General features: G+C 39.2%; 1 protein-coding gene across 2 annotated transcripts; it reads left to right on the top strand.

Moving 5' to 3' along the window:
- The first annotated feature begins 415 nt into the window (after positions 1–415).
- ndc80 (NDC80 kinetochore complex component) lies at positions 416–10,084 on the top strand. Of its 2 annotated transcripts, none has more exons than XM_026188640.2 (17): positions 416–949; positions 1,410–1,508; positions 1,866–1,949; positions 2,287–2,413; positions 2,607–2,779; positions 2,934–3,036; positions 3,185–3,271; positions 3,474–3,567; positions 4,060–4,160; positions 4,257–4,401; positions 4,669–4,874; positions 5,130–5,279; positions 5,434–5,523; positions 5,637–5,729; positions 5,985–6,115; positions 7,697–7,799; positions 9,128–10,084. In XM_026188640.2, exons 1-17 carry the CDS (start codon positions 942–944, stop codon positions 9,254–9,256), a joined length of 1,923 nt encoding a protein of 640 aa, XP_026044425.1. In that variant the 5' UTR covers positions 416–941; the 3' UTR covers positions 9,257–10,084. The 2 variants fall into 2 exon arrangements, with proteins under 2 accessions (XP_026044425.1, XP_026044426.1); XM_026188641.2 differs by lacking the exon at positions 9,128–10,084 and adding an exon at positions 8,787–8,940.
- Positions 10,085–19,213: the final 9,129 nt, after the last annotated feature.

Below are 19,213 nucleotides of genomic sequence, written 5' to 3'. Positions count from 1 at the left end.
GGGGATGAGTGGAGGGGACACGAGAAACGGCACGCTATGGAAGAGAGTCAAGTCGTGTTGTAATCTATAATAACTACGTTTTTTAAATAAACGCAGAAAGTGAAATGCAGCGAGTAAAGAAGAAACACTCGATGCATCAGGGGAAGCCTAGGCCCTTTCCAATCTTCTGTTGTCCAATTTTGTGCCCTTGGGAACTGTAACCCCCTTAGTATCCTGTTCTTGCTGATAGCAGTGGTACCTGGTGTTGTCTTCTGCTGTAGTGTGTAACCTATGCTGTATAGACTGTCTATACCAACAAGCTTGTAAATAGAAAAAAATAATATTGAGTTGAACTGAGTTCCGTTTGCCGCGATCCACAACAGTTCCGGTTTTTGTGTGGCTTCTTGGTAAAGTTGCTCTTCTGCATACATTTCTTGTAACAAGGCATTATTTGAGTTACTGTTGCCTTCAAGAGTTACTGTTGCCAAAGCAGTCTGACCATTCTTTGACCTGAAATGAACTAGGCATTTTCTCTGCTGCTCACTGGATATTTTCTCTTTTTTGGATCATTCTCTGTAAACCCTACAGATGGTTTTGCGGGAAAATCCCAGCAGATCAGCTGTTTCTGAAACACGGAACACCGTTTCTGGCACTATCAATCATGCCGTTCGGAGTCACTTAAAGCACCTTTCTTTCCCATGCTGATGCTTACTTTCAACTATAGTATGTCACCTTGAGCGTGTCTACATCTAAAATATCTAAAACCTGCAGGACAGGCCTGGAGTTCCCCAATCCGATCGAATCCATAGACGCGGCATCAATCCGAGCGGAACTTTCTTGGACTAAATGGCTCTCCGTACTGCTGTGATGTCACCACCCTCCAGTATTTATATGGTTTTTTTGGCGGGGTGAGCAAATCTGCTCGGAAGTTCTGTTCATTTTGTAAACACAAGTGACAAAAAATGGAGCGGTAAGTTAAACTTTGGCCAAGAAAATAAGTGCCAAACAACATTCTGACAAAATATAATGTTTCTGGGCACCTAAGCTAACGAAGTTCAAATTCATTTGCTGTCATTGTTTGCGGACGTTAGCGACCGTTAGTTTAAACGTTGTCGCAGCGGTTAATTCAACAATGTTCACAACTATAACACTATTTATCGAGTAAAACACGACGTATTCGTTGTATTGGGTTAGGTCTAGTGAACTTCGACTATCTGAAATATTACAGAAGTTACGGCGCTAGTTAGCAAACAATGCTACTTCATTACGTTCCTGAAGTGTATGTCAACCTTAACGGAGAGTTGTCATTCATTTACAAATGTGGCCAACATCCTCTCCTTAATGGGCGGTGTTGTGTACTCGGCGAACAGTTGTGAATCACTGGAGTGTCTTTCATAAAACATGTTCCCATTTTGTGATACTTTCTCCAGTGTAAGGCTGAGTCGAGTCAAAGGTAACAGACCATCGGAGCAGTCGCTGCGAGTGCAAGACAGCAACAGGATGAGCTTGATGTATACGACGCCTCAGAGGTTTGTTTAAAGAAACTTGACCTGTAATAAATTCAGCTCTACAATTACACTACTTAGTTCACTCATCTATTTGATAAACCGCTGATTGTTGTAACCCAATGCTTTTAATAAGGGGTTGTCTCCACAACATTCAATTAACATGGCTTAATTTGGACCACACAGTCTGTTTAGAAATGCGTTGTGACAGACTGGGACTTACTGGTTTGGGTTATATGATATAATATTGATATTGTGATATTGTATACATGGGGTAAAGCAGGGATGGGGAAGTTATATTTATTAACTCATGACGAAAGATGGCTCACTAGGTATTAGCAAATTAATTATTCAAGTTTTTTTTTTTTTTTTTCTTCTCAGTAAACAGCCTTCATTTGGAAAGCTCAACATACCAAAACCGCAGTCTGGGACCTCTGAAAGACGGACCAGTTTCTTTGGTCCGAGGTATATCTGAATTTTCCAAAACTCGGTTACACTGTTGCTACAAAATGACTACTTTTGTAAAATCCTCAGGTGATTGGGCTTAGATATTAGCTTAGATATTAGAAATTTGAAAATAAAATGAAGATTACAAACGTTCCTAAAACAAGTAAAAAGTGGAATAAGTTAATTAACCCACTCAGGGTAAAATGACTGACGTATCTTAAATTTTAAAAATATATTTATGCTTTTTCATTAAAAAAACAAAAACAATTCTCTGCAATGCCTTGATTTAAGTGTGAATATATTGTAACTCCCTTTGTAAATTAAAAAATAAAACTGCTCTTTGACATTTTAATAGGACTAGTGGAGTCGGCATGCCTCGCAACAGCACCATGTCAGGGTTTGGAGGAACTGAGAAGATAAAAGATGCTCGACCTCTACACGATAAGTCTTATGTTCAGCAATGCATCAGGCAGCTGCACGAGGTAAAAACATAAACTGTGTCTGTGTAAAGTGGACTGTGAAATAAGGGACTGCAACATGCACCTTATTTCATTTAGCTGCTTAGCATTTTTACCACACCTCTGATGGATAACTTTACCACACAAGGGGTCTTAAATGATTGCAGAATAAATTTTAGTTTGTATTTTAACAGTGTATTTCTTTCATATGATCTAGTTCTTGACAGAGCAGGGTTACCCGGGCACTTTGTCATCCAAGACCCTCCAGTCTCCATCCACCAAGGAGTTTGTGAAGATGTTTGAATTCATCTACTGCCAGCTAGACCCAACCTTTGAGATGCCAAACTCAAAAGTTGAAGAGGAGGTTCCTGCTCTCTTTAAAACCTTGGGGTAAAATGTGTACTGTTAACAGCTGTTGTTGTTGTTAAACCCCCTCCCCACACTTAAAAGAAAAAGTTAAAGGATATATTATGAAATATCTTGTCTCATTTTCTGTAGTTTAAGAAACTTTCCTGACTTGCTCTGTTTTGGCATCTTGTTTAAGGTACCCATTCGTTCTCTCAAAGTGTTCCATGTATTCTGTTGGAGCTCCCCATACCTGGCCTCAGGCTCTGGGGGCTCTCATGTGGCTTATTGATAATGTCAAGGTGAGAAATGACATTAAATCTCCAAGTACATTGGATCGTTATTGTTTAAAACAAAGTTCACATGCACTAAATATCAAATGCCCCACAAGAAAATGTGGAAGCTAAAGGTCAGCATGTTTTCTTTATTTTTAATGTGTTTCTGCATCAGATCAACTGGAGTTTGAGCAAACAGGAGCTGCTGTTCAGTGACTTCAATGAAGGCGAAAATATTGAAGAAGGTTCTGAGTTTAACAAGGTACAGGAACTTTACAGTGTGAAAACTATGAAAAATAAAATAATGTATACTGACAGGTTAAGAAAGTGGTGTAAGCCCACTTTATATAGTTACTGGCACTGTACATTTTGTAGCCAATCATGTGTCGTGTCTGTGTTGTTCAGCAAAGCTAGTGTGATTATTATATTGTAAGTTTGTCTTAATGTTCTTTCTTCATATGTAGCTCTTCCTGGACTACACAGCTGAGACATATTCCAAGTTCATGCAAGGTGATGACACATTTGAGGAAGAAGATGAAGCATTCCTCGTTAAACTGAGTAAGAACAACATCTCTGTGTAAAATTATTCTCCATACAAAAGGAGGGAATATGTAATTGTCTGTGGTTGTTTTTCTGTCTGTTTTTTAGCAGTCTGGTGTCCACAGTCATCAAGATATTATTTTTAGATTTTGTAGATACCAATAATAGCTTGAGCTCTTTTATTTGAGTGAAAATTGGATAAAGGTCACACTAAATGATGTGAAAATTGGTAAAAATGTTATATTAACCATTCTTTATGGATCTTCTTTAAACTTCACAACAGTATACTTGGCCTTGGGGGACATGAGTACTCAGGTTAGCTAAGCATTTGGCCTTGATTTTCCTGTTAACCCAGGTGGTATTCTTAATTCAGTGACATTTGTCTAGACTGCACCTACAAAAAGGCAAAAACTGTGTCTGATTTAATTTGCCTGTTATCCCCTTTAATGCACTGCACCAAGTGCTGTCTGAAAGGCTTTTAACGAGGATAGTGTTTGCTTGTGTTCACAGAGAAGCTTTACAACGTTGACGAGGCCCTGCTGGTCACGATGGAGGAGAAACACAGAATCCTTACTGATGAGGTTGAAAAACTGGAGAAGGAGAGTCAGACTGTAATAATTTTTCCTTTTTTTCCCAGTATTTTGTCTTTAGGCTGGAATGAATTGTGTACCCAGTTGTGTTGACGTGTTCTGTGTCCTCCTGAGCAGGACCGTCTTATGACGAAGAGGATGGAAAAGATGAAGCTGCAGGCAGATCTCAAGAAACTCCAGAGCTATCGTGCCAGCTTGGATTCTTTTAAAGACAACCTGGAGAAAAAAGACTCAGAACTGAATGCTGAGCTGGAGATTTCTAGTAAATAACACATTTGATCTAACCATGTTAGCAAGCCACGTCTTTGGCAAAAAGCACTGGATTCTGTGATTATGCGATTATATCTGGATTAGTCAATTTAACAATGTTTGTCTTTAGAGTTACTTAAATTAAGCAAAGACTGCACAGTATTCAGGTTCAAAGTGGTAGATGGTTATTGAAGGTAAGATAAGAGTGGTGTGGTCAGTGGGAGTTACTGACTCCTGAATATTAAACATATAGTGAACATTTTTTGGGTATTGTTTTTAGTCAGCCACCTGGAAACTCTGAAACATGAGAGGAATGAACTGCAGCACCTCCTGCAAAATCAGAAGTTTACTCCAGCTGATGTTGAGAGGATCAACAGAGAGAAGAGGGAACTTCAGCAGACCATCTCCAGTCTCACCAAGTCTCTGGAGAACGCTGAGCAGCATAAGTGGAATGAAGAGATTGCACTGGCCAAAGTGAAAGAGAAGGTACTATTTACATCTTGTATATGTGCAAAGAGGGGCAGCTGTAGTCCTGTTTGGTTAGCTGGTTTTGAGTAAATGTTTACATTTTAGGAAAATATTATTTAGTGCATCTGTGTCAGTGTTCTACCCATTTTATAGTCTGGGTAGACTGTTGACATCAAACATTCATCATCATTTTAAAAACAGTATCTGTGTTTTTTACTTTTTTTTTTTTTTCTTCCTTTTCTTTTCCATCAACACCAATCGTCTGTGTTCCAGGCAGAGTTGAAGCTGGCAGAGTACCACAAGCTGGCACGTAAACTGAAGCTGATACCGATTTCTGCAGAGAACGCCTGTGGTCACGATTTCGAGATCCGGCCTTTTGAATGCGGAGCCGGCAGCATGGTTCAGTGTAAAACACAGATACAGGTGACTCCAGTTAAAATTCTGTTTACGCAGCTTTTTACAAGAGCAAATCTTAAGAAATTCACCAGACACAACTTACTTCCCTCTAATTAAATATACTTCCATATTCAGGTTGTAGCTTTACATGATGGTGTTTCTGTGTAATTGTTCTGATCAGATGCAACTAAGAAAGTTGGTTGGAGATGTTGAGGAGGAGAACAGTCGATTAACCAACATGAAACTCAGTTTGGAGGAGTCTTGTGAACAGGTAACAAAAATTTGATAGTGCTGTATCATATCTGTTTCTGGTATTTGTGAAGTAGTCACATATTACCTGTTTGCACGGCAGCACTTATAATTTGTGTTATTTTTGTCTGTTAGGTAAATTCTATCATCACGGATAAGACCAATGATCTGAAGCAGCTGAGAGAGCAGATCCGCAAGCTAGACGAACGATTGGAGGGAGAAAAGCAGGTATTGTCCCGTATTCTGCAACACGACAGTGAAAGTTTCCACTGAACAAAATTATACCCACGTTAATAAAATATAGCTTTGTAACTCCCAAAGAGCTATCAACGCTTCAAACTAATAAACCCATTCATAGTGGAAAAAAGACACTTTCTCCTAGGAGAGGGAGGAAATATTTTTTTCTTCTCCTGGGCAACAACCTAAGAAGAAAATGCACAGTAGTTTTTCATAAACATGTTGCCGTGTTGTATGTTTGTATAGGAGCTGGCCCGAGAAGAACAGGAATGGGCGGCAGAGATGGAGTCTGTGGAAAACCACCGTAAACTTCTCGAGAAGAAAGTTAATTATGGTTATGACGAGTCTGTGCAGCAGCTGAAAGCAGCACAGCAACAGTAAGCAACAACAATATATGTACCATATTTCTATTTCTTCAAGATTCTTCTTGCTATAGAGCTTGACAGACCACGTGACTTTCGCGCATTGCTTTGTGGGTACCCGTGGCAACAAAATCAAAACACTGCATCAAGCGCTAGTATTTCCAGCACCGGTAATCATTAATTCTGCGGTTTTAATCCCTACTTGCATTTTATTTGGCCCAAAACAGTTATCTACAAAACGACAGAGAACACGGCAGGTCCATACAAAGACAGACTTGACGAAAAGGCAAAAAAAAAGTATGAGGAAAAAAATCAAAGGAGTGAAAGGGTCAGACCCATACGAGCATACAGAGTGGAGTAAGGATGTTAGCGTGCTGCCCAACTTTCATCACACACATATTTATTATTATATGGTCCTAAGTTTTAGTGCATACACTCACAAAATGTTTAGTAACTTCAGACCCCTGCAACAAGCAGGTTGCAAGGTGATTTGGACTATTCCATTTCACAGCTGTTGTTAATTTTTTTTCCCTTTATCTCCTGTCCAGGCAAATGCAATCTATTTGTCTTTTCAGGTTGTAGTATTACACAACATTTTCAGATCTAATAGAAATAAAATGAGTGTTTTGTAATTCATTCAATTTATTGTCTTTATTTATAACTGGCATTATTGTTTCATTCTATTATAGAATCTTACAAGAAAGAGGCATTGTATTCCATTGTGCTTTATTAGCTGCTTCGGTAAAAAAACTAATCAACAATGCAAAAAAACAACAACAAACAACAACAAACAATGCAAAACAACATACTGGAAAACAGTTATTCATCACTTGATTGCTTCAATACAACACTTGGGCACATATATGTGGGGCTTTTTCTCTCTCTCTCTCCCCCCCCCCGATCAAATCTCACTGTGGTAGCAGCTTTACACTCCGTCTGACCCAGGTTGATAGAGGGAGCCCACTCTGGATCACAAAGCCACAGTAAACAAAGCAGCATAGCACAACAAATTCAATTCAAATCAATATAAGACTTATTTGTAACCTACATCGACAATTATGTTATGATAAATTGTGTAATAACTACTACAAAACATGCTTGGAGCAGACTAACATGTGAGCTGGAGTGTTCTGGGACGTTATATTTGGTCTTTGAATGGCTGCAATCCAGGCCATCCGTCGGCTCTTTGTTACTTCGGAAACGTGGCTTAAACAATTTCTCTTCCACGATGTAATCCGATAACAACCGATCTCTTTATCCGTCGGCTTCCTGTGGCTGTCATGCGACCGGCTATTGTAGTTAATAATACAACAGCTTCTTGCCTTTTTTTTTTTTTTTGTGTTTCTTTTTATGGCTGTGTGACTGTTTTCATGTGAAAGCCTGCGTGCGCTAGTACCGCTTGCCACTCGCTCCCAGAATCCTTTGCCGCTTTACCCCTGAATGACGTCACATTTTATATCTCTATATATTCAAAATCATCACAAGTAGTCCTGAAAATACAGATTCATCATTTAATGAAACAAAGGTGAACTTTATTGTGAATGATGTGTCTGTTTATTCCAGTTGATGAGATTTAAGACTTGTTTCTGTCACAAGGTACCACCTCGTGCTGCAGGAGACCAATGAAGAGAGGCGAACAGTCGCTAACAACCTGGCGTCTGTTTTTACCACAGCTGCCAACCACTTGTCAATTACAGAGGTAACGTTCCTACAGCTCTCTCTTGTTCTCCACAAGAGAGTGTCTCAGGACATGAGCTTAAATTTACACAAAGCTGTGAGTTTCTGACAGTACAAAACATTCATTTTACATCAAAGTAAAAGGCAAAAGCACTCTGATTTTAGGTTTCCCTGCCGTTCTTCCCCAGAAACATCACAGCTATAGGACAGATTAGATTATACTTGAAGTGTTTGTGCCTTAAATTTATAACAATGGATAATACTAATACTGAACTTCAATTTGATTTGTACTAAATGCATAACAAAAAAATGTACAACTACAAAGAATCTGTATAGAATAACTGAACTATCTAAATCTGTGTTTCTGAATTTGTATTTTTGTAATACTTTTATATCTTACACGTGAATTATACTTCTGCATCAGATCTACATCATAACTCTCGGCATAACCGGAACCCCATTTTAGTCCTGCTACATAACCTGATGTGCACCTCCTGAAAAATGCAACTACATGTTGGGTCAACGCATACCTCAACCACTGCAATGGTGTGGAAGGTTTAGGTGTGGGTATAGAAGTTTCCGGTTACCACGCAAGTTAGGATGTGCATTTCTGGCAGAAGTCTAAAGCTGTAGACCCCAATCACACAATTCTAGAGAGACCAGTCAGTGAACATCTGGCAACATATGGCTAGAAAGGGAAAATGTGTGTTCCATAGCAGGTTGCCAGTGATTGCTGGAGTTTAATGGCTGTCCCAAGTCCCAGTCACACAAGCCTAGAGATCTGTGTGATCAGTGACCCCCTGGTACCCAGCAAAAAATGCTGACTTGTGTGGAAACACTTACATTATTTGCCAAATTGTAATGAAACTGAAAAGTGCAAACTGGCAATGGTGAATGTAGAAGAAGCTGCACATCGAGAAATGTGTTGCTTTCAGCTGTAATGCACAGCTTTTGCTTTGAAGATTAAATTCTTCATTTTTCAGTTTGCATCACTTTTTTTTTTTTTTAGGTTTTATTACAGCTTGGAGCGTAAATAACAAGTTTTTGTGTATAAATTGGCATCTTCCATGCAAACTACAGGCAGTCACAGCAATCCACTGGGGGGGAAAAAAGCAGGTTTGTAGTGCAGCACCTTCTTTGCAACAGATTTCTGGAAATGGCCACTTGCAGGCATCGTCGAAAACACATTTTTCTATGGCAACGGGGGGGTTGCCAGGGTTGCCGACCAGTTTCTAGGCCTGTATGGCTGAGGCCTTAATGTGAATCTGTAAAAAAAAAAAATGCAGCAATATTTATGCTGCATATTACTTTGTACCCTCAACGCTGTCTCCTGTGCTTCCTCTACAACAGAAATGCCTGGAGGATCTGCACAGCAGAGTGCAGCGGATCTGCTCAAAGGCTGTTGAAGAAGACGAGGCTGCCATTCAGAAGCTCCAGGAAACTCTTAAGGACTTCATGTCCAAGGCAAAAAATGTATAAAGGTGGCATGAAGATGGCAAGCAGAGATGATTATAAGTGTTTGGATTTCCTGTTATTTGTATTTTCAGAGTGTTCAGATCTTAGGACAACAGAGAAATGGAGTTATTCATTTGGACTTGACGAACTTGACAAAGAATATAAAATGGGTTAACACATTTTTACAAATCTGAATGATTAAAAAAAGATTCCAAGTTATTGTGTGTTTTTTTTCTTTTTTTTTTTTTCTCTCAGTAGTTATCCATGTTTGTGTATTACCATATGTTTGCATGTTCTGTCTTTCTATATAAATGTTATGTACACAGTCAAGCTTAATTGAAACCCCTAACTTTTTTTATTATTGTAGTTTGTTTGTTGAGGGTTTTTTGTTTGTTTGTTTGTTTGTTTTTTTTGTTTGTTTGGTTTTTTTTTAAACAGTAATTGACTATTTTTAGATAATTATCGTAGAACCTACCAAAAGGAGAAAAATGTCTTCCATCTCACTTGTAACACAGCCTGATCAGCATTCCAGACTGATCAGTTGTCTCGCTTCATGTGTGACTGCATCGCGTTGTTTCCGGTCTCGCACATTGAGATAATGTCCTGTGTTATGATTGGCTATAATTTATCAAAGACAACCTGCTTGAGTCCCACAACAAAGTTGTAGCTCAAGAGATGTGATGATTTGTGAATGCATCCCTGCTGAAACTACAGAGCAGCAGCTAAAATAACAATTGACATTTTTAAATAGTTGGGATCGGGCGGGGGGTTATATAGATTTGCGATACTGCAAATAAACTTTTAGCTCTTAAGTTATATTTGATATAATAAAAGATGAAAATTGAAAAGAAATGTAGCGCTTGTCCTGTGCTGAATCTGTAATCGACATGTAGAATTTAGTCCTCATTGCGATCATGTACCTCAGAACTTATGTTGTATTGAAGCCACTAGATGGCAGCACACACCAGCTGCTCAAATGTTTCAAGTTGCTTCTCGCCTGACTGAAAAAGGAGATCACTAAAACAATGATGATTTTATATAATGGTGGAAAAACTGAATTTCTTACCTCCATATTCTAGTGCGCTTCAGAAACACTGACACTGTGTAAAGGCAATTTCTTCAATACAAATCTAAGTAATGTTAAGTCTTTATCGATTTTTTTGGTTAATATGGATAAGATAAGGAAATGAGCATGCGTACTCTGTTTATTTGGATACATTTCTATTTTACAAACCTTTTAAAGCGGTGAATTTCCAGTCAGATGTCGGATCAGGAAATAATTAGTTAATGGACAAACATCAGGAATAGTTTCCATTTGTGTCAGACTCATTTATTCTATTTTTTACCGAGCACATTAATGTATTTAGGTTCCACATTATCAGCCAAAGCCAAAACTGACTGAATCATTAGTTAATGAAACGTTTGTTATTGAAGTGAACATTTTCTGCTCTTCTGGCAGAAGCATTTATTGCAAATGCTGAAGCAAAGTTGGCAGTGAGGACACAAACAGGAAGTGGTACATATCTCTCTTCACTGCTTTCTCCAGAAATGGTCAGCATAGCTTAATGTACCTGTTTCCAATTAACTACATACTTGGCATCCAAATATTACTTTTATTTTTTTTGCATCGATACTTAGTCCAGATATTAAATCCAGATACCCTGTGGCAATCTGCATACTTCAAACTGCAATTCTGGTTTACTTTAGGTTTTGAAAACACATTCTGAGGAGCTTAAAATCTTTTTCTATGGTGTAATATCGCTCGCGATCCAGGATTTGTCAAACTGTCTCAAAGCTTTAGCGTTTACAGACTCAAAGGATCCTTCTAAAATAAAGATGTCTGTTTTTCTGATTCACTCTCCCTTGCTGCACATGTTGGTGTTGATTTATGATTTCACACACGCACATCTTTTTCCAGTTCTCATGTTGTTGTGAAACCGAAGCTGCATGTGTTGTTCCTGGTTTGTGGGTGTTTTAGTGAAAAACTTTAATGGTTCTGTAGCTGCTGAAAAAAGGAGGTGGCATCTGTGTGTGTTACTTTTGGACTTGTTGCTCTAATTCTGAGTGATGGCTAGTTCATTAAAAAAAAATCACAAATTAAAACAATGGTTTGTTGCAATCGCCCAAAAATTCGCCACCCTTTAACAGCACAGATGTCTGAAGTATCATCCACGGAATTTGGGGTGACGCCGAACCCTGAAACTCCACATCGTGTCAATACAGTAAAGTCAGAGGTGGGGTTTTTGTAGAAGGGAACGTTTGAAAACCTTCAGCACAGCAAGCGTGAGAGAAATGTTTTGGCAGATGTGATAAGAAGAGATGAGGTGATTGTGAGGGGCTCCATGGAGAGAGGGAATGAAAAATGTGATGGATAACTTCCACTGCTTGCAGAAACAATCCCAAACTGAGCGTGTGTGTGTGTGTGTGTGTTGGGTGGGGCGAGGTAGCGGAGAGAAAGTCACAGAGGCTTAATTCAACTAAACATGAAAGGCCTCGGTGTGTTTATCTGATCCCATACGGACAGGTGGCATCCATAAAAGCCATTTTACAGGACTCGTCTTAGCATGTGTGAGAGAATGAATGTCATGACTTGTGTATCTTTCTTCCCCTGGAGGGATGTACGCGGTGGCCCAAATGTGTGTGCGTATGACTCGGCGCGTGGGAATTTGCGTGCTTCTCTCTCTGCAAAAACCTGTGCTCTGTGTTTGTTTTCATGCTTCTTTATGCGTTGTGTGGCGCTTTCGTGAGTATGCGTGTGCATCCATGTTTACTCCTTTACTGGCTGTGGCTCTCAACCTGTGTCGACCTATTTTCTATCGTGGATTGTTGCAGTCAAAGATGCAAATCCCCCATGAATTCTTAATACACTGTATGCCCTGGCTCTCACACAGGGGAAGTCAATGTAACCTGGGTTGAGTGCTAAAGCTCAACATTGTCTGTCTCAGTGAGAGTGTGTTTGTGTCTAGCTCACAGGGCCTGTGATTTTGGGAGACATGTTAGAAGGATTGCATACGATGGTGTGGAAATACAAAGGTTATCCTGGTGTTTCCTATAGAAGGTGTGTGTTGTTACTTCGCAAGTCGTACAAGACTTCCAGCAGGTAATTCATCATACCAGAGACTTGGAGATGGAGCAGAGCACTGAGGTGTTAATGTGGAGTGTTATTAGGGGTTACTCTCATCCATCCGCCACTAGTATGATCTGTTCTACAGATGTGGGGAAATGGGTGCTGAGAAAAGGGGAAAAGAAAGAAAGAAGCATGCTCTGCCTTAAAACGCAGGCAAGCTCGCCCTTCTTTTCTTTCTCCCTGCTCCCTGTCAAAACACCATTGTTGTAGCTGAAATCTGTCTTCCTTAGACCTATATTATGACTAGCTCTGGCATTTTGATTTCTGTTCCAGCGGCTAATTGTCTCCAGATTTAGTAGACAAATCAACTTCTGCTATATATGTGTGGCAGACGCATGCAGTAGTGATGCAGAGGGGGAAGACAAACTTTACCTTCTATCTTCAGTTTCTAATAACAATAACACAACCAGTTTCAGAAATAATTACATGAGCTTTTGTTGGTGTGAAGTGTAGTGCGTGAGATATTTTCCTTTTACAAACTGCTTCTTTGAGCAGTTTTGTAATGTGCTTGAAATGCTGAAAGATATAAAGCAGGAGGGCCGTGGTTAAGATTAGTTTATTCTTAGCATCCTGGAGAATGATTAATGTCTTGTCTACGTGAATTTGAAATTAATTATAGATGGGAACTTACTGGCAGACACAGAAGTAATGTAGATTATGCTGCTTTGCGTACAAAATGTTTTTGGGCGGACAGGTGTGCTGCATTTTCATCTGGAGTGTAGTTTTCCAACTCTGGAAAACCTCTGGCCAATTTTTATTTGAAGTATTTCACTGTGCTGCTCCTAATTTGTCTGTGGTTTTTAACAAGATTTTTTTCATATTGTAGTTTCTATTGACTTGTATCCTTATTGCAAGTAATCACAGGGATGAAAATTATTTCCATCAAAGCACAGACACACACACGCACACATACACGCGCTGTCATGTTTTCATATCTTAGTGGGGACATGTAATTGTCTAATTGACGTAATGCTTTCCCTATCTGCTTACCCTAACCCTAAAAATCAAAAATGAATGCCTAACCCCGACCCTTAGTCTAAACCTAACCATAACCTAATTGTAACCCTGACACTAAAACCACATTTTGAGTCTCAAAAATGTTTTCAAACTCGTGGCGGCAGGCATTTTGTCCCCATAAGGGTATCGCAAGTATACAAAGTATCGACCAGAATAGTCTAAAGCAGGGATGTCAAACAGAAGGTCCAGGGGCCAGAATTGGCCCAACAAACACTCCAATCTGGTCCAGTGGACGGCTCTAGAAAATGTGCGTACAACTTTTCCTACGCCCTTTCTGGGATAGTGTACCAGTTAAACACATCACAAACCTCAAATCTTGAGCATGACAGTGAGAGAATGGCAATAGGATCCATCATATCAGTCCAAAATATTCATTTTGGGATGCGGTGGAGTGGGAGATTAACATCACGGATGTGTGATGCGTGATGCCATCATATTAATATCTCTGAGGAATGTTTCATACTTGTTGAGTTTAGCTCTGCTTCTCAAACAGTGAAAACTGTTACATAATTTATCTCTGCTGTTGTGCTGGAGGACTTTGGCAAGTCAGAGAAAATGACCCTGGTGATATCATATATTACACAGTAAAGCGTTGAGTTTGGAAGATGTGGGAATTTACCAGTCAGGGTGGATCTATTAAAAAGATGATGGGAACCGTAGATCCAGTGTTTTTGTAGGATGAGTCATTGTATGGATTAAAACAGTTTTGTGATTCAACTACATTTATGGAAATGCGACGCAATCTTGCTGCTGTACCTGATTAACAAAACCTTTAACTAAACTTGCTCTTCAACAGTGACGAAGTCTTTTATAGTTGGGTGAATGGTGGGTGGTGAGAGAGCTGTGTAGAGCAGCAGGGCTTCACTCAGCCTGTCATGATAGGAGGAGACGGCTCCATGTGCACGTGTGAGGGCGCTTCCTTCTTGTTACGGTTCTCTTGACGACAGCGTGGCGACAATACGGCAGCTTCCTGTGTGACTTGACTGTGTGACGACAGATCCCCGTGTGTTCAGCCTCAGTGTGAAGTGCTACAATCAGGATATCTTTCGTTGTATAATAGATTCAGTGAGTGACCAGCTTAGACGCAGCAGGTTTTTCCATTTAAGCTCGCTCATTATTCGACGTAGCCGGTCCTCAAATGTTTTCCTTTCGTGTCACAGCCATTTATCTACAGTGTCCACAGTATGGAAGCTCCACCGCAGATTTATCTACAAAAATAAGGCAGAAAATGTTTCCCACAGTGATGCCAGAGTCATGCAGAGGAAAGAGAAGAACAGCTGCAAACCTTCGTGAACTTCACACCAAGTGCTGTTCTGCGTATCAGGATGTTAGGTCGTGTACTAAACATGATAGGATACAACATCATGTGTGTGTTTTCAACTTTTTCTGACTGTAGGTCTGGATGTTTTTAGTCAAAGCATAAGGCATACATAAAGCTTCTAGAGATTAAACAAAAAAAATCAAAGAAGAGCAGGTGACACTTAGATATTCTGACTCTGGTGGTCAATGATATTCTGTGATTTCTGTGGGTCTACTGGGTCTGCTTAGGTCTGAGTGACACAAATGTCATCTTAAGTGAGGCTATATCCTTCTTAATTTGCATTTTTATAGAAAACTACAACAGGAATAACTAGTTGGTTATGTGATATTGGTCATTTTCAACAAAGTGAATACCTCTCGCTCAGAAGCATGAATGCAAAAACTCAAAAAAGCCTTCCATAAAATCAGAATTTGGACAGTCTCTTCTCAACTACGGTAAAAAACAGGAATTAAAATTATTTTTTGGCTTTACTTGAAGAAGCCAGTGGTTTTTTCCTGTCAGTGTGTGATGGAGTTGTTTTTTAGACCCTCGCTGCTGTTCTGTATGCCAGAATCAATGTTTTGTTTTCTCTTCTTGTACTATCATCTGAATATTTGCCTGCGTCGTAGTGACGTAAACCACTTTACTTCAAGGTAAAGGGATAAAAAAGGGCTTTTACTGCATCTTTTCATCCACTATTTACACACTATGTGTGTGTATATGTATATATATCTGTAAATATATCTCTTGGTGTGTTACTGGGATTATACAACCAAGTACAACAAATTGTAAGGAAGGATTTGTAAGGATTTAGGAAGTTGTTGTTGAATTGGCATTCTCAAAATAAAGCCATTTTACCATTGCCATTACTGTATCATGCAACCAAAGCAAATCAAAGCATGAATAATCATGTCATCTGTTATATTCATATAGAGAAATGTATCGCTCATACAGACAGTTAGTCATCAGTCAGCGTGTGTCTCCGTTTGTGCGCGTGCCCATGATGAATGTCTGAGCGCTTGCATGTAGATTTTCATGTCAGAAGTTGACAGTGTGAGTGAATTACAGAGCGAGGGGGGCATGACAGATCAAATTTCCATCAGTTTTGTCTGACTCACTCAGGCCTGAATGGGGGTTATTAAGGCATTGTGAGGGGTCACAAGAAGGTCATTTGAGGCTATGAAAGGTTGTAAAGGGGCTGTGAGTCAGAGGTTTGAACTGCTGGCTCTCTGTGAGTCATTTTCTGGCTTAGTGGGATACATTTCAGGGTCCGCTCACCTCAGGGGGGAAACAGATGTCTGTTAGGGGATCAGAGGCTTATAAATACTTGTGTAGGTATTTTTGGGATCTCACACACTAATGTTTGGTTTGGATTTGATCACAAGTTCTGTTATTAACAGTAGTATTTTTGGTATTTTAAAAAAAAGTCTACTCTCCATTCACGTGCTAAAGTGCAGTTTGTGCTCTGCACAAGCACTTGTGTTTAACATGAAATGTATGCACAGCATTCAAATGTGCAAATAGGGTGATGTGAACATGTGATCATAATATTGTGAAGATATTTGAAACTATCCTTGTCTGCAAACTTTCTGCTACTAGTCAGTTTAGTAGAGGTTAACATTGTCATAAAAGGGTGACCATTAGGTCAAATATATATGAATATATATGTAATATGTACTTCATTTTAAATTTCATTTAAAAATGAATGCAAATGCAGTCCATATCGTTTTCTCTTTCCCTGATAAAGGACAAAATGAGGACACACTTGTGCAATGGCGGAAGAATGCTTGCTTGGTTGGGAAGCACATATTGTTTTAGCATCGTGATGAGCAGTAGATTTATGTAGGCACATATGGTCCAGTGGTACTGTATGTCAACTTTTGGCATGCTCTGCTGTTGTTTTTTCCATGTGCTTCAAGCTTAGAGTGTGGTTGTGGCTTTTGTTAGAAGACAAGAGTACAGCTCATACATGTCTGTATTAGTATGTTAGCCATCCATTATCTTAGTGATGAGCAGTTTAAGAAGATCAGTGGGAGGACATTTCTGCACCTAATAAGAGTGCTGTTTCGGCCCTGACTTGGTTTTAGGGTTAAGGTTATGTCTAGGCCAGTCTAAGGCTGACATAAGGGGAAAAGGAATGCATTAGACCAATTAATTTCTTCCCAATTATAGCAACAAAAATGTGTATTTACAAGTGTATGTATGTATAAATCTTTCTGTTAAATATTAAATGCAACCTGTTTAATATGACAATGTCTCTACAAAGCAATCAAACACATGTTGCATTGATTTAGAAGGAAACTTCCCCTTCCTACCGTTGCATTTTGTAATTTTCCTTTACATGTTTCCAATAACTTTGAGCAAGCTGGGGACTTTTCAATGTGACTGATGCAAATTTGCAAATTTTTTGAAATAATCAACTTTTCTTGTTATTTACATGCAATATATTTATGTTAGTTCTGGGCTTTATACCCAAGGTTTTGTATTTTTTGGAGCTCCTTGTTATGGTATTGACAGCGTGTTTCATCTTTAGTTCTTTCTGCTTTTGTTTTCTGGTTTCCGTTAATGTTAGTATAGTTTTTATCTGGATCTGTTAATTAATTTAACCATCTTTGTATCCACCTGTGTCATGTTAAGTCTATATGTCTCTTTGTGATTCCTTGTTTAGTTGTTTCCTGTTTTATTTTGAAAGCAGTCGATTTATTAGGTTAATTGTCTTCTGCTGTCTTCTCACCTGTTTCCCTTCCGCTCCTTGTCTTGAGTGTATTATTGTCTGAGTCTCCTGGGGTTAGGGTTAGGGTTGTGGTTTGGACAATGATTTGGTTAACAATTAAAGGCGTTTGTAAGATTTTTAGTTTAAAATATTACAATCATTTTTAACAAATCATCAAAGACACCAATGCATTTTTATGTTTGGTAAATCTCTACTGAATTTGACACATTAGCCATTTAGGGTCCACGTGTACCAGTTTAGGTTACCTGAAGATGTGACTTAAAGCTATTATTGTCGGAAGAAGCGTAGCTGTCCAGAGCAAATTTTTCTACCATGATTCAAACTTCACTCAAAGACAGGAGGTCACTGACTAAAAACTGAAGTTTTAAAAAAGAAACATGGTTAACAAGAAAATCCACGAGCTGGAGTTTGTTTCATCCCAGCATTGTCCTGTTGCGATGCTTCAGCTTGGTTGCTCACTGAGGACTCAAAGCCTGGTCCCAGCGGTAAGCTGAGATTCAGCAGATCAGCAATTTGTCATGCAGCATTGTGTAACAGAATTCGCTGATAGTAGTCACAAGCAGTGCTTGATCTTGTGTCCAGATGCTGTACAAACTACAATAAAAGGCTAACCTAGAAAAAATTAAAATAGTTCAAGAAATATCCAGAAAGAAAACACAGTAACTTAGATTGTTACATTTGTTTTAACACTCATTAATTGTGTCAAATCAGTTTCCTATTAAGTATGATGCTTTGACAAAAATATTTAGCAGTTCTTATTCTGTGTTAGTGTATTACATTATTTTACTGAAGTAGAGTGGATTGCTTTCATAAAGGTTAATCCAAGATTAATGAAATGAACAATCCATCACCCATTACAGACACAAATAGACTGACTTCAGTGGCTAAATGGATTCATCTCTAGTTCTTTCTTTTTAAGCTGAACAAAAAATTAAATAATTTTTCCTTAATGCCCATTTAACAAATTGCAACAACTTATTATTCTTATTTAGAAATTATACCTGAGTTACAAAGGCTGAAAAAATCATACATCCTCACTGCAGATCTTTTGCATACCACTGAGGTGTTTATGGAGGAAACGAGAGGTTCCTCCCTTTAACATCAGGGATATACAGACACGGAGAGAAGTGTAATGTGGATTTACACTCACATACACAGGAGGCAGCGAAGACACCAGGCCAGGTTTTGCATCTATTCTCAGGGCAATAAAAAGTACCAGAAAACAGAGGAACAGAGAGAAGAACTGGGAGGGTAAGCAGAGATGTGGGAGGTCGTGAAGGATGGAAGGATGGAGGGATAGTGAGAAGTGGGGAAGGGATAAAGGGAGGTCTGCTGCTTCCTCATGAGGGAGGATGAATGGTAAGTTGGGGGTCTGGTTTGCCTCCTGGGTTTTTAGACACGCACACACACACACACACACACACACACACACACACACACACACACACACACACACACACACACACACACACACACACACACACACACACACACACACTAGTGTGTTTACAAAGGAGAGTATAACGGTTCCACTCTGTACCTCAGTGTAGCTTAGGTGCTCCAGGGCCACATGTGTAAACGATGAGAGGAATGCACCACTGATGTATTGACATTGTGTGTTATGGACATTTTGTAACATTCATAACCTTTATGACCCTGAAGGGAACAGCTGTAGCATGTTGTCATGTGACGTCTAAGTTCATGTTTTATTTTATGTGACACAGGGCGCCTCGTGGATGGAGGAAACAACATTAAAGGCCTGCAAATTTAATTATTTTGTAAAAAATATACACATGTATATCA

This window comes from Astatotilapia calliptera, chromosome 12 (assembly GCF_964374335.1).
Source record: "Astatotilapia calliptera chromosome 12, fAstCal68.1, whole genome shotgun sequence".
In the NCBI taxonomy this organism is placed as follows: domain Eukaryota; kingdom Metazoa; phylum Chordata; class Actinopteri; order Cichliformes; family Cichlidae; genus Astatotilapia; species Astatotilapia calliptera.
Note: the sequence above shows the minus strand (reverse complement) of the source record. Positions and strands in the feature narration are given on the sequence as shown.